Below are 11,932 nucleotides of genomic sequence, written 5' to 3' on the forward strand. Positions count from 1 at the left end.
ATCACATCAAACATCAGATAGATCAGATCACCACCATGATCATCGACGGCGAGAAGTGGGCTTGCGAAGCCTGCGTGCGGGGCCATCGGGTCAGCAACTGCCAGCATCACGGTGAGTCAATTTTGCCTTGTTTCTTTTTCCTGTTCTTCTTTCGACGTCGGTGCAGATGCTATCTGCTGCTGCTCTGCATGCACATGCACAACTACGTATTGTACTGCTTGGCTGAGCCCGGTTGCTGCCGAGGGTCACCGGAACATCTCGCAGCAACGGAAGCTTGGATGGTAGCCCCTGAGCGGTGGTTGGGGGGCGGTTGCCCCTCACCTACTCCAACTTTCCAAACACCCGTCCCTCATCTCATCTCCAACAGCCCAGTTGCTAACGGCTAGGTGTGCGACAACAGAGCGCCCACTCCAGCACATCAACAAGAAGGGCCGGCCGGTGTCGCAATGCCAGCACTGCCGGGCCATGCGCAAGTCCCGCTCATCCCATGTCAAGTGCGACTGCGGCGAGAAGACACACAAGTGTATTCACTTGAGACCGGTGGTGGAGGGTCACAAGGGTGAGCATTGTCACGTCTGACTGATCCAGGCCTTTGCTCCCTCTGACTCGTATCATCTTTCCTACAGAGAGCTGCTGCTGTAACCATGGCGGCCGCTGCACCTGCTGCCACAAGAAGGAGCCTGGACTCGAGACCGTCCCCGAGTCGGATTCGGACAGCGCTGCTGCCGCGCAGAACAAGATCTCCAAGCTGAGCTCGCGAGTTCGTCGCCGCGCCAACACCACCAGCTCGGACGGCATGCTTGCCTTTGAAGTCAACGGCCACCCCAAACCGACGTACAAGCACAACAAGGTCTCGCAGAAATGCGGCCCCTACCAGCTCAGCAGGGTCAACTCGATGCACAGCACGGGAAGCTTGGGCGACCATTCGTTGGACGGCTTCCTTGGAGATGTCGAAGGCTGTGGCACCGCGTCCGCGACCGGAAGCATCAGCGGCGACAGCATGCCGCCATCGCAGCACAGCCGGTCGGAAGCTGCCTCCCCCCTGATGACAGGCTCGCAGTCTTTTGCCCAGCTTCCGCCGCTTGACCTCTCGCAGATCAGCAAGTATCAGCCATACGTCGCCAACCACGCCGAGTTCTTTGGCAACATGTCGGACCACGAGCAGCCTATTTTCAGCGCCGGCTTGAGTGCGGCCTCGGTCGACTGGAACAACTATGAGGGCTTGGAGTTTGCCCGCGAAAACAACCACGATTTCGCCCCCTCTAGCTACAGCCAACCACAAAGCTACGGTGGATTTGACTTCGGTGGGTCGGAGCAGCTCACCATGACGACGACCACGTCCAACTCGGGCGAGGTTTCCGAGGTCGAGGACTTCTTCACCAACCCGTTGGATGACTTTGAGACTTTCCGAAGCCCTTTCCCCACGGGTGGATTTCTCGGGCACACCCACAGCATGATGGGCAGTGCGGATCTCGGCAGTGTCGAGTTTGACGAACTAGGCTTCATGAAGAAGACTAGCGCCAAGTTTATGAACGCCACCTCGTCCATGGCCGGAGATGACCCGACCCTTCTGGCCGGCGCCGCTTCGGGCTTCGGTGGCTTCGCGCTCGAGGACGACGCCTTTTGGATGAACGACTACCACGGACTTCCCAACATGACGGACTCCCCCACCGAGAACAACCTCGGGCCTTTCTGGGCGGAGGCCCAATGACAAACGAGTGACGCATACGCATACGCACACGAATAAGCACACGCACTCGGACTTTCAGTACACGACGACGACTTTTCGGTTAGATGACGACGAAACGTTGCGACGGATTTCTTGCCTTGCTCGGATACCCCAAACGCTTATAGATTTGGCAGGGAGCGATGGTTTCAACGCGGCGGCGAATTTTGTGTTTCGAGAATTTCCTTTTGCATGTCGGGCTCTTTTATATCGGTTTTCACACATACTCTATACTCTCGTTGAATGGGGGCGGCTCTGGAAGTCTTGTTCTTTCACGGCAGGCGCTGGTGGGATTTTTTTGTTTTCTTGTTTGGGCATGAAAGAAACACAAAAGATGACATGAATGCATTTCTCTGGCAGGATCATGATCTACAAGGTGCAAATACTTTTTTTTCTTTCTCTTCTACCCGCTCTTTGGCTTTTGGTTTTTATTCGGGCTGTTTTTCTCCCTGGTGGTGGTTGGTGGTTTTTTGACAGCACAAGTTGCATTTTCAAACTGGTTTTTTGGTTGGGTGTTTTTGACATGGCATTTAAAAGAGACGATAAAAAAGTTCTTGGTGGCAGGCACAATTTGCTTTTTACGTTTTACATTGAAGACTTGGAGGGCGGTCAATTTTGTGCTTTTTTTTTTTCAACGTTGGAAATACCTGTCTGTGAGGACTTCATTACGCGCATCATCACGTTGTTTTTACTTCACTTCTCGAGTATATATTTGAAACAAGACCTTTTTGGCTATTCGACTCTGTTCATATTTTGCCTTGTCTTTTCTTGTGCATATTAGTTTGGATACCCATCAATGCCCGTCCTATTTTGTCACAAACGAGCAAGCGAATCCGCCGGCGTCTTTTGCGTTTCTCACAAATAGTTTCCAGGGTTCCCAAGTGCCAGCCTCCTCCGATACTCTATCAAGCCAAGCCCGGCAGGTCTGATAGTCTGGAACATGGCATGACATTTAGGTCATGGTTTGCCCAACTAACCTGGGCAGAGATAGCCAACATGCCCTGTCCTGGAAGAGAATACGGGAGAAGGAAAGAGTTGCTTTGACGTGGTCAACGGCCTCGCGTCAACTGTGTAATGCCAAGTGGTAGGTACGTTTTACGACACACAGCTCTTTTGCCCGGAGTTCACAGGCAAGTAAGTATCTGGCCGTCTTGGTCGTATTACATGACACATCTGTCCAAAGATCCAGCATTCCTATACCTACCTCCCCATTGCCGCGCTTTCCCCCGTCGCCGTTATTGTTTCACTGGCCCGTCTTCGATCTTGTTGTTGCTCCAGGGGCTGAAGAATGGAGAAAACCCTTAAACCCTCGGTCGACATTCCCTGTCCATCGCGATCAGATAAGAGACCTGAAGGCGGTTCTGCGGAACCCCAAAGCCCGAAGGACGAAAGCGAGGAAGGGAAACCCTTTCCTCGGCCCGAACATCCTTCTACCCTTTCCCTTGACAAAATCCATCCCCCCCCACCTCACCCTCCCCCCTGCCTCCCACTTTCCGGACGGTGGAAAAAAAAAAAAGAAAAAAAGAAACCGATCCACAACAACCGATACGATAGCTCAGGTACACTTGCATCTTGCATTTGCATAAGTGCCATTTTTTTCCCTCTTGTTCGGCGCGCGACGATGCACGCATGAAAGATTCAAGAACAACCGATGGCTGATATTGGCACCGTGACATACATACAGCAAGAGAAGATACATACATGATGAGCCGCCGTTGCCGAACACAACATCGCCAAAATCTAAAAAAGAAAAATTAAAAAAAAGCAGAAATGTAAACCTCTTGGACAAAAAATCCCCACTTACCTCAACTCGCCTGTCTGGCTATCAAACAACACAACCCAAGCCAATCCCTCCCACAAAGCGGAGTCAACATGGTCAACACCACCCCCTTCGAATCGACAAATGTCGTTGCCATCTTGAACATTTTCGTAGCGCATCCGCCTCCCCTTCCACGTGCCCGCTCTCGTCATCGATTGGGGGGAGGGGAAGAGAAGCCAAGGTTTCGATGGTGTGCCGAATCCACTCTTTCCGTAGCCGCCCCCGCCCCCTCCGTTGCAGTCAAAGCCGGCGGCGGCGGCGGGCGGCGCATTGCATTGCCCGAGCCCTCTCCGAAAGGGCATCCTCACAAACAAACAAAATAAAGCCATTCCATTTGCCTACAAGTGTAGCCTCTGGATGATCGCCGACCTGTTTAATATCCCGTTCGCTAGTCGCGCCTTGGTTAGATACCAGGAAGGAAACATCGTGTCATGGTCCGATACAACAAACAGTCCCGGTCGGAGAGAGAAGGTGGCAGGCGACTGTTCCCCCGAGTTGCCCGGATCCGACGAGCAGCTCCGCCCTGGCCGGGCCTCCGGCCAGGGCCAAAAAAGAAAAGGAACCAAGACAGAGAAAAAGGGGCAGGACCCTGAATTCATGACTTCGCCACTTTTGATAAACTACCGGATTGTGATCTGAGGTTTTGTTCAGCCTTGGCGCCGAGATCCACAATATTCCAGTGGGAGGAGGAAGAACTCCGGGTCAAGACCGAGACCACAGAACCAACCGGGTGAATGTAGTTCCAACCCTAACCCCTATATCTACTTTCTTTTTCACAGAGAAAAGGGATAATTAGGGGGGGCGTAGGGGGGGTTGATGGATAGTGTCATGATAAGTTATACTCCGCGGCAGATCTGGGGATCAGCATGACTGCTGGTGCTTATATAAAGGGAGGGGGTGAGATAGTCCCTAACCCCTAGCCACAGTCAGCCACAACAACAACAACAACAACAACAACAACAAAGCCACCCCCTAGGTAGGTTGCCCCTGAGTCGGAGTTGGGCTGGCTTTATAAAGCAGATAAGAAACAAGCGGTTGAGAGTAGAAGACAGTTTAAAGACATTTACCCCTGACATGTGAACTGAAGCTGAGACCGTCCAGTGATCACCCAAGGCACCTACATTGTGTTCATTCTCTTTGCATCATCATCACAATATCTCCGGGTCGAAGTGACGAGGTTATCCTGCCCTGGATCAATAGTAAAGATATCGGCGACGAACACACACGTGCGGCGAAAGATGGTTGATTTGTCAAGAGAACAGAGCTATCATCTAAGTACCTAGATAACCTCTCCAGCTTTCTGCCTCCTAAACACCCTAACTATCATCAACAACAACAAAGAGCTGCGTAACTGCGAAGCTTAACAACCCACTGATGATCACTCATCTTCCAAAAGGCTACATCTCCCCCGCTTAAGCCTTCTTATTCCTCCTCCTAGCCCTCTCCTTACTCTCCTCATACGGATCAGGGTTCAGCTCCGGGTTCGGATCCAAAGGCTTTATCTTGCAGTCATCGCAGATATCTTGAACATGCACATCCTGATGGCCTCCGTTTGACCAGAGCAGCCTCTGCCAAAGTTTGCGCAGTTGTCCAACTGGCGGAAGACGCGGTAGCCGCAGGGTAAATAGCGAGTTGTATTGGATGCACAGTGTAGCTCCTGGGTAGTTATTGTATTCACTTGAAATGTTTTGTTGCTTTTTTGCAGTTGCGCGCGCGCGCGTGTGTGTGTGTGTGTGTCTGCGGCGGTAGTGATATCAAGACATCTCACCTCTTGGAGAGGAAATGATAACCATTATATATTTATTCTTCATGTCCACCACCAGCTGGTGTCGTGATAATAAAGTCTTTTAACGTAAATATCTTTCACCAACTGTGTCAAGTCTTGCTAACCACCTCCGTATGATCATATTTCGGACTCGGCATCACCATCATTCTGGCTAAGTTGGTTTAGTTGAAGAAACAGGGGGATGGTTTGTATGATCTCGTCCAACAACAAACGACCCTCACTGAAAGCAACTCGAGGCCAGTAGTGTTGGTGGTTGGGAACCTCGAATGCAAGCCACAAGTCACCCTGTGAGCAAACAAGTCAGCAGAACGCACCAAAAAAAAGAGAAAAAAAAGGGGGAGTGTAACGCCGAGGAATGCCAGGTATGGTCTCTCTTGGGAAGAGCTAGCAGATGATGGACACAGCCAAAGTCACGGCGGATAAGTCGACAAGGCGGACAGTACCTAGTTGGCAAGGGCTTCTCATTATAATTCTCGCCTGACTCCAAAGACAAATTGAACCACCCCTTATATCATCAGCATCATCATAACACCATGTGCTCACTTATTTACCTAACCCATCATGTTAGCAAGCCTTCGGTCTTGTGAAGAGTGAAAATCACCTACGATATCTATGCATCCCACTATGTACCCTCATATACCCCAACGTCAGGCAACAATGACTCGCTACAAACATGCCAACAGCGGCATGTTCACCTGATCTTTCTCTTCTTCCTGTACGGGTCGTTCGACACGGCCTGCGGGTTGGGATCAAGTGGTCGAAGTTTGCTAACAAGAAATTATTTGTCAACCGCCACCGCAAGTGCTCGCTTGCTTGGGATAGCCTACCAGTCACTGCATATATCTTGCACATACACATCTTGATGTATTCCGTTTTGACCAAAACAACCACGACCAAACTTGGGACAGTTGTCGAACTTGGCAAAGGCCCGGTGGCCGCAGGTAAACACCCAGTCAGATTGCACACACATTTATGACTATGTTCTGGGTTTGGCTGTGTTGAAGGCGAAGGGATATGTAACTGTTGCCTCAGTGGTGGTGCTCGGAGAAGAGCGGAGTAGGAGGTATGACCGAGAGTCGTCGGCTAGCTGTCTTTGGATGAGCAAAGTGTGCTGCAGACAATGGAGTGATGATGGCGACCAGCTTCAAAGTTGGTAACAGGTATTTATAAACGTAGGCGGTGATGGCACTCTTCAGAGGCAACGCAAGAAGGGCTGTCTAATAACAGCAGTGCTCTTCAGCGGCCGGGAAACCGTAGCTCACGGAGCCAAGACGACTAACATCGTCTCTTGTCGACAGGGGAATCTAGAACCCAATTGCGAGAGGCAGTCAGTAGCAATGTTTTCGTGAGGATACTGCGAGGTAGCAGGGTACAGAGACAACTCTGATGTTGTTGAAGAGAAAAACGAGACAGAAGGAGAGGGGGACACCAAGACATTGATAACAGGGACAAGGTCACAGAAATGTGTAAGCCAGGGCTCCTGCGTAACACACGCATCCCTCCGAAGTGTCTCCAGCGGGAAGTCGAGTGTAGACGATGCGCACTGGTGCATGTAGAGACATGTAAGACAAGTTACAAGGCTGCTTGCCCACTAGTGATTTGACAATATGCAAAGTCTCTCTCGTATCACTGAGATAGGGAAGTGATGCCTCACATTTGGATGATATCTCGACAAGGCTTGGATATCCCTTGGTGCTTCCGTCGGCCGAAGAGAAAAGAGGCGCGCATATGTAACAGGGAAAACGTGGTGTTTGCCAGGAAATCTGGGGAGGGTATAGAGCAACAAAACATCACAACTCAAGGGCCGGACCTGCATGCCAATCAGTTTGTGCCGCGCTAACGTATGTACAGCAGCAAGAAGACCGGATGGTCCAGACCTTTTGCCTCAAGTTCTGAGGTGGCCTCCGGGTTGACGTAACCCGGTCGTGATCATGGATGTCTTTGTCGGTGCAGCTGACCGAGGCCTGCTGCGGGGAACCTCGAGTTCTTGGAGCAAACAACTTTGCGATGACAATTGGCGGCTCTGACGAAAATGCAGTCATCCGCTTGAGGCTGTGATGTTGTGCGAGACTCGCTCTGAGAGGTCCACGTCGGATCATGAAATTGTCTGAAAGAATGCTATGCAGAAGCTAAGCTCGATTGAAGATGCAGACTGCAGCCAACCTGCCTCGAGCCTGCCTGCTCCCATGTTCCTTCCTCTTGGCTCACCGCTGCCTACAATCTATGATGCATTGACCAACCAAGATAGAAAGCAGCGAAATAAGGAGCCATCAGCTCTACCTATTCTCCACCAAGAACGTCGATGAGATATGAATCACAAGAAAGAAGGTCGTATGTTGACTTATCTCAGCAAGCCTTCCCGCTTCCTTCCCTCCCTCCCGTCCCGTCTCACTTTTTCATCCCGTCTCACTTCATCCCAGCCCAGCGCCTCGGGTACCTTTGCCAGTTTCGCAGATTCATCAAAATTCCTCGCCTCCCGCTTCCCGTTTCCATGGGACCAGACCCTCGGTTTATGTAAGAAGGACCCTGGGAGTGTGGTCAAGAGCAGGTACTCGAACAAAGAGACTCCTACAAATTCGAGACCACGGCTCGGCTCACCATGGTTTCGGTGGTCTGACTTCCCACTTTCACTCCCTTTCATTAGACCTCTGGATTCGATTCTCTCACATACTCAGATGCTCACGTAGACAACACGCTGCATCAGGCCACAAAACCTCAAGATCAGTCATGTGAACCGCAAGCCCATCTCCTCGGTGTCACTAGAGCTGACCATTTTCAGGCGGAAACGACTAAAGTCGCCTCTCGCCTCCACTACTTGCGTGTTGCCGTCAGCCTCCTACTTCAGGGTCATGTGTCAACTGTCAAACACTTTGTGACTTGGCTCAAGCCTCAGCTATCCGCCACCAAAGCAGACACCGACTACAGTGGCGCTGAAACTGAAGGGACAAGAGGGAGGGAAGCTGCTGTCTTGGACCCTGTCACACCTCAACAATTCGCCCAGCTTGCCCATCTCCCCCAAAACAGCATTCTGCTTTCGGGGAGACGGAGAACATGTGGGTTTTAGCCAAATACCGTTTTCCCTCCCCTTTAGTCACACTGACTGACCGGCAAATAAAGTAGTCTCTGTGACTCGTTCCACTGACTTGCCGATAGACCCGACTTCATCCCGTTGCCTGTCCATGGTACTGGGCTCAAGGGAAGGTCAGGTTGTGTATAACGGAGGATATTGACCTGCTACCACTGCCTGTCGCACAACAGCGCACTGATGCTGCAGGTAGCCTCAATGTCTTCAGCTCCGCGTGAACTGACATGCCAAAACACAGTAGTTCGCGTGTCTATCGGTCGCCTCTTCATGTCTGTCGCCGCCTTCAAGCAGTCAACCGTGACTAGGGTGTGCTTGGACTATCTGAGGATCCTCTAACAATCAGGGTCATCATGGACAAACAATTGCTCTTCATGCCGCATGCCTCGTATAGACCCTCGAATGTCTTGGACTGTGCATACAAGACCCTTGAAACTCACGCCAGATCCCATATGCCTCATTTCAAAATAGAAACAGTCTCAACGCCGAGAATACATACTGTCAAATGCCAGGGCAACAAGGTCGCTCCCGTCCCGCCGTCAACACGGAAGGCTACTCCATGCTCATGTCAACGGCCGCAGGCTCCAGGAGCGGAGGTGTTGTACGTAGAAACCGTTGTGGCACCGGGAATTAAGCATAAACCACCTGATCTATGTTCACTTGCATTCTAGGTTCTGATACTCCTAGCTACGTAGACCATTCAGCAGCAATCCCCGCCGATAAATTTGCTGAGTTGTCGTCGAATGCGCCTGAGAATCTGTAGAAACAACTCAATTCAGCAGAGTTTCATGTGGAAGTATTATCTGAGCATCACAGTACCTAAATAATAGCTCTCTTCCAAACCTGAGTAGATAACTTTTGTCAACGGAAGGCAATGCCCAGCAAACAGACTTCCTCTTTTCTCTAGTGACCCCAATCCCAGATCAGCTTCCGCCACACAGTACAATACTCAGTAAGCTCCCTTTGTTTTGTCCCAGACCCCCTTATTACCCCGCATATCATCTTCTGTGTAGAAAGATTCGGAGATCTGTCTCTCAGCCATGCTGAACACCAGATTTGAAGATCACAAGAAGAACTCCACCAACCCGCACTCCCTCTAATGAACACCTGGATGACATGCCTCCTAACGCTCCCCACCCTCGAGCAAATACCATGGGATCAGAAGTCTCATCTCAATCTAGCGAATTCGGCGTGAAAACAGAGCCTTATCTAGCATTTATGGTTTATCAACATGCCCACCTCTTCGCTTTCACACCTACGAGCGTGACCAGCCAGGTGTCGGAAGACCATCAGCAATGGGAATGAAAGGGCAATACACACCTACTAGCTTTTACAGAGACATAATAGTTCAATATCGTGGCAGTTATGGTCGTTAATGATGGTAGTGATGGGGAAAAGGCGTCGGAGAATGTCATGTCAGATTCAGGGGCCATATATAGCATATAGCCCTAACCCCACTGGGGGGAACTGCACCGCGATCCGGAGGGGGGATGCACCCCTATCATCTCTCTTTTTTAAATGTCCTTTTGCCTTTCCATATCCGCCGGCACCAACAACGTGACACAGCATATCGGCTCAGACAACAAGGAACCAGAGACATCCACAAGATACGCTGACTGGACAAACATCCCCTAAACAACTATGAAATGGTAAAACACCCCGACTGCCCAAAAGGCACACGTGAAGATATCCGTGATTTAAACCAGAGTTGAATTTCCTTTCCCTTTTCTATCTTCCTATTTTGCACAAATATAATACAACTATGGACTCCTATCTCCTGTCTGTCATCATGTAGTTGTGGGGGGGGGGGTATCTCGTGTCATATATAGTCTTACATCTTTATACACGACTTCTTTTTTCCAAAATCCTTTTTATGCCTTGGTGGCAGCATTCTTTGCGACCTCCTGCATCTTCTGGCTCAACGCCTGTGTCTTCAAGGGCTGAGCACCCTGCTTCAATTGCCTCTGAACCAGCGCCACAGTATTCTTGGGGATTCTGAGCCGTTGACCCAAAACGAGGGCACCCGAAAGGAGTGCAAGAGCACCTGCCTGGTGGGTGGCTGCCAAATGGATAGGCACAATGTAGATAAGCGTGGTAATTCCGAGAGCGACCTGGAGAGAAACCAAGTGAACGAGTCCCAAAACACCCTTTCGGACGTTGGGAGGCATGGCGGCCTGGACACGGCCGGTGCGGGAGTAGGCGAACAGGGCGAGAACAGCAGTAAAAGTGGTCATGGCGAGAATGCGGTGGTCGAGCTGAACAAATGAAGGGTTCTCGAGCATGTTGCGCCACCAGATATCGGAGCCGTCTTCCTTGCGGGAGTAGAACTTGTCGAGAAGTTCGGCCTTGGGCGGCATGTAGCCCGTGCCCATCTTGGGAAACTCGTTGTAGATAAGACCGGCATCGAGGCCAGCGACAAGAGCGCCCGAAAGGACCGTGGTAAAGATAAGAGCAGTGAGGCCGAGAACGGAGCGCCTGAGGATGTTGAGGGCCGGGTTCTTCAGAGCGGAAAAGTGTTCGGTATAATACGCGGGGTTGCCGAGAGCACGGTGGGTGCGGAAGACGCTGAGACCGGCGAGAAGCATCCAGGAGTAGCAGGCAAAGGCGGCGGCAAGGTGAGTGGCGAGGCGGTACTGGCTGACACGGGGGTGCGAGCCGGGAGCAAAGAGATCATCCTTCAAGCCAGACTTGACCATCCACCAACCAATAAAGCCTTGAAATCCGATAAGAGCAGAAATTCCGACCAGGTTGGCAGCCATCCGTGGGGTGACTTTGCGGCGAGCGATGAAGTAGATAGTCGGGATCACGAAGGAGAGGCCGATGAAGCGGCCCCAGAGGCGATGTGTCCATTCCATAAAGTAGATCTTCTTGAACTCGTCAAGGTCCATGTGGGGGTTGATGAGCTTGTATTCCGGGGAGGCGCGATACTTGTCGAATTCAGAGTCCCAGTCCTCGGCGGACATGGGCGGCAGTGAGCCCGTGAGGGGTCTCCATTCTGTGATACTCAGACTACAGCGGAACTATATGTCAGCCTGGTGTCTCCGGGGACAGCCAAGTACGCAGCCAGACGACATACCCAGACTCGGTCAACCGTGTAAGTCCACCAAAGACGACAATACCAAAGACACTAGCGGCGCTACCAAGAAGCCAGTACCCAACGGATTTGGCATTGGTTGCGGGGAATGAGGATTTCTTTTCAGAGGTTTTATTCGAAGTCTTTTCGTTTTGGATATTCTTGCTGAGGGAGGCTATGGGGGACTTGGTCTTGGTGGCATAGCTACGGATCGCCGGAGCTCTGGCCGCCACGAGCTTGAGAATGTGGGATGGCGGGGGAGGTGATGCCTGTTGACATAGACATTGACCGCAAGCGAATGAAGATTTGGATAGCTGGGTAGCTGCTCTACGCAGCCCGAGCTGAAAGAGGGACATGGCTATGCCTTTGCGCCGGCAATGGCGGAGCTGATCTGGAGCTGTTCTTTGCTTTGCTGAGCTCACCTGAGAAACGTTGGAATCACGATT

The 11,932-nt window shown here is 51.3% G+C and overlaps 4 protein-coding genes across 4 annotated transcripts; 1 reads left to right on the forward strand and 3 right to left on the reverse strand.

The window, feature by feature from the left end:
• Nucleotides 1–35: 35 nt before the first annotated feature.
• Nucleotides 36–2,523, forward strand: QC761_409520 (uncharacterized protein; the record flags this gene model as incomplete). The annotated part of the gene is made up of 3 exons (XM_062879230.1): nt 36–111; nt 401–559; nt 627–2,523. The coding sequence occupies 3 exons, from the start codon at nt 36–38 to the stop codon at nt 1,709–1,711; spliced, it is 1,320 nt and encodes a 439-aa protein (XP_062732261.1). The 3' UTR covers nt 1,712–2,523.
• Nucleotides 2,524–5,480: 2,957 nt separating this feature from the next.
• QC761_409415 (uncharacterized protein) lies at nt 5,481–6,301 on the reverse strand (the record flags this gene model as incomplete). Its single annotated transcript, XM_062879217.1, is given in 4 exon segments — nt 5,481–5,652; nt 5,664–5,882; nt 5,937–6,098; nt 6,159–6,301. The coding sequence occupies 2 exon segments, from the start codon at nt 6,299–6,301 to the stop codon at nt 6,023–6,025; spliced, it is 219 nt and encodes a 72-aa protein (XP_062732262.1). The 3' UTR covers nt 5,481–5,652; nt 5,664–5,882; nt 5,937–6,022.
• Nucleotides 6,302–6,922: 621 nt separating this feature from the next.
• Nucleotides 6,923–7,464, reverse strand: QC761_0066270 (uncharacterized protein; the record flags this gene model as incomplete). Its single annotated transcript, XM_062872648.1, has 2 exons — nt 7,209–7,464; nt 6,923–7,141 (listed from the first exon to the last, which is right to left on the reverse strand). Exons 1-2 carry the CDS (start codon nt 7,428–7,430, stop codon nt 6,923–6,925), a joined length of 441 nt encoding a protein of 146 aa, XP_062732263.1. The 5' UTR covers nt 7,431–7,464.
• Nucleotides 7,465–9,118: 1,654 nt separating this feature from the next.
• COX15_2 (Cytochrome c oxidase assembly protein cox15) lies at nt 9,119–11,920 on the reverse strand. Its single transcript, XM_062879229.1, has 2 exons — nt 11,490–11,920; nt 9,119–11,422 (listed from the first exon to the last, which is right to left on the reverse strand). The coding sequence occupies exons 1-2, from the start codon at nt 11,840–11,842 to the stop codon at nt 10,285–10,287; spliced, it is 1,491 nt and encodes a 496-aa protein (XP_062732264.1). The 5' UTR covers nt 11,843–11,920; the 3' UTR covers nt 9,119–10,284.
• Between the last annotated feature and the right edge of the window lie 12 nt (nt 11,921–11,932).

This window comes from Podospora bellae-mahoneyi, chromosome 4, assembly GCF_035222275.1.
Source record: "Podospora bellae-mahoneyi strain CBS 112042 chromosome 4, whole genome shotgun sequence".
Classification (NCBI taxonomy): Eukaryota; Fungi; Ascomycota; class Sordariomycetes; order Sordariales; family Podosporaceae; genus Podospora; species Podospora bellae-mahoneyi.

Coding starts and splice junctions, on each gene's coding strand:
- COX15_2 (XM_062879229.1), bottom strand. CDS start 11,842: ATGTCCCTCTTTCAGCTCGGGCTGCGTAGAGCAGCTACCCAGCTATCC. Junction 11,423..11,489: donor ACACGGTTGACCGAGTCTGG/GTATGTCGTCTG, acceptor GTTCCGCTGTAG/TCTGAGTATCACAGAATGGA.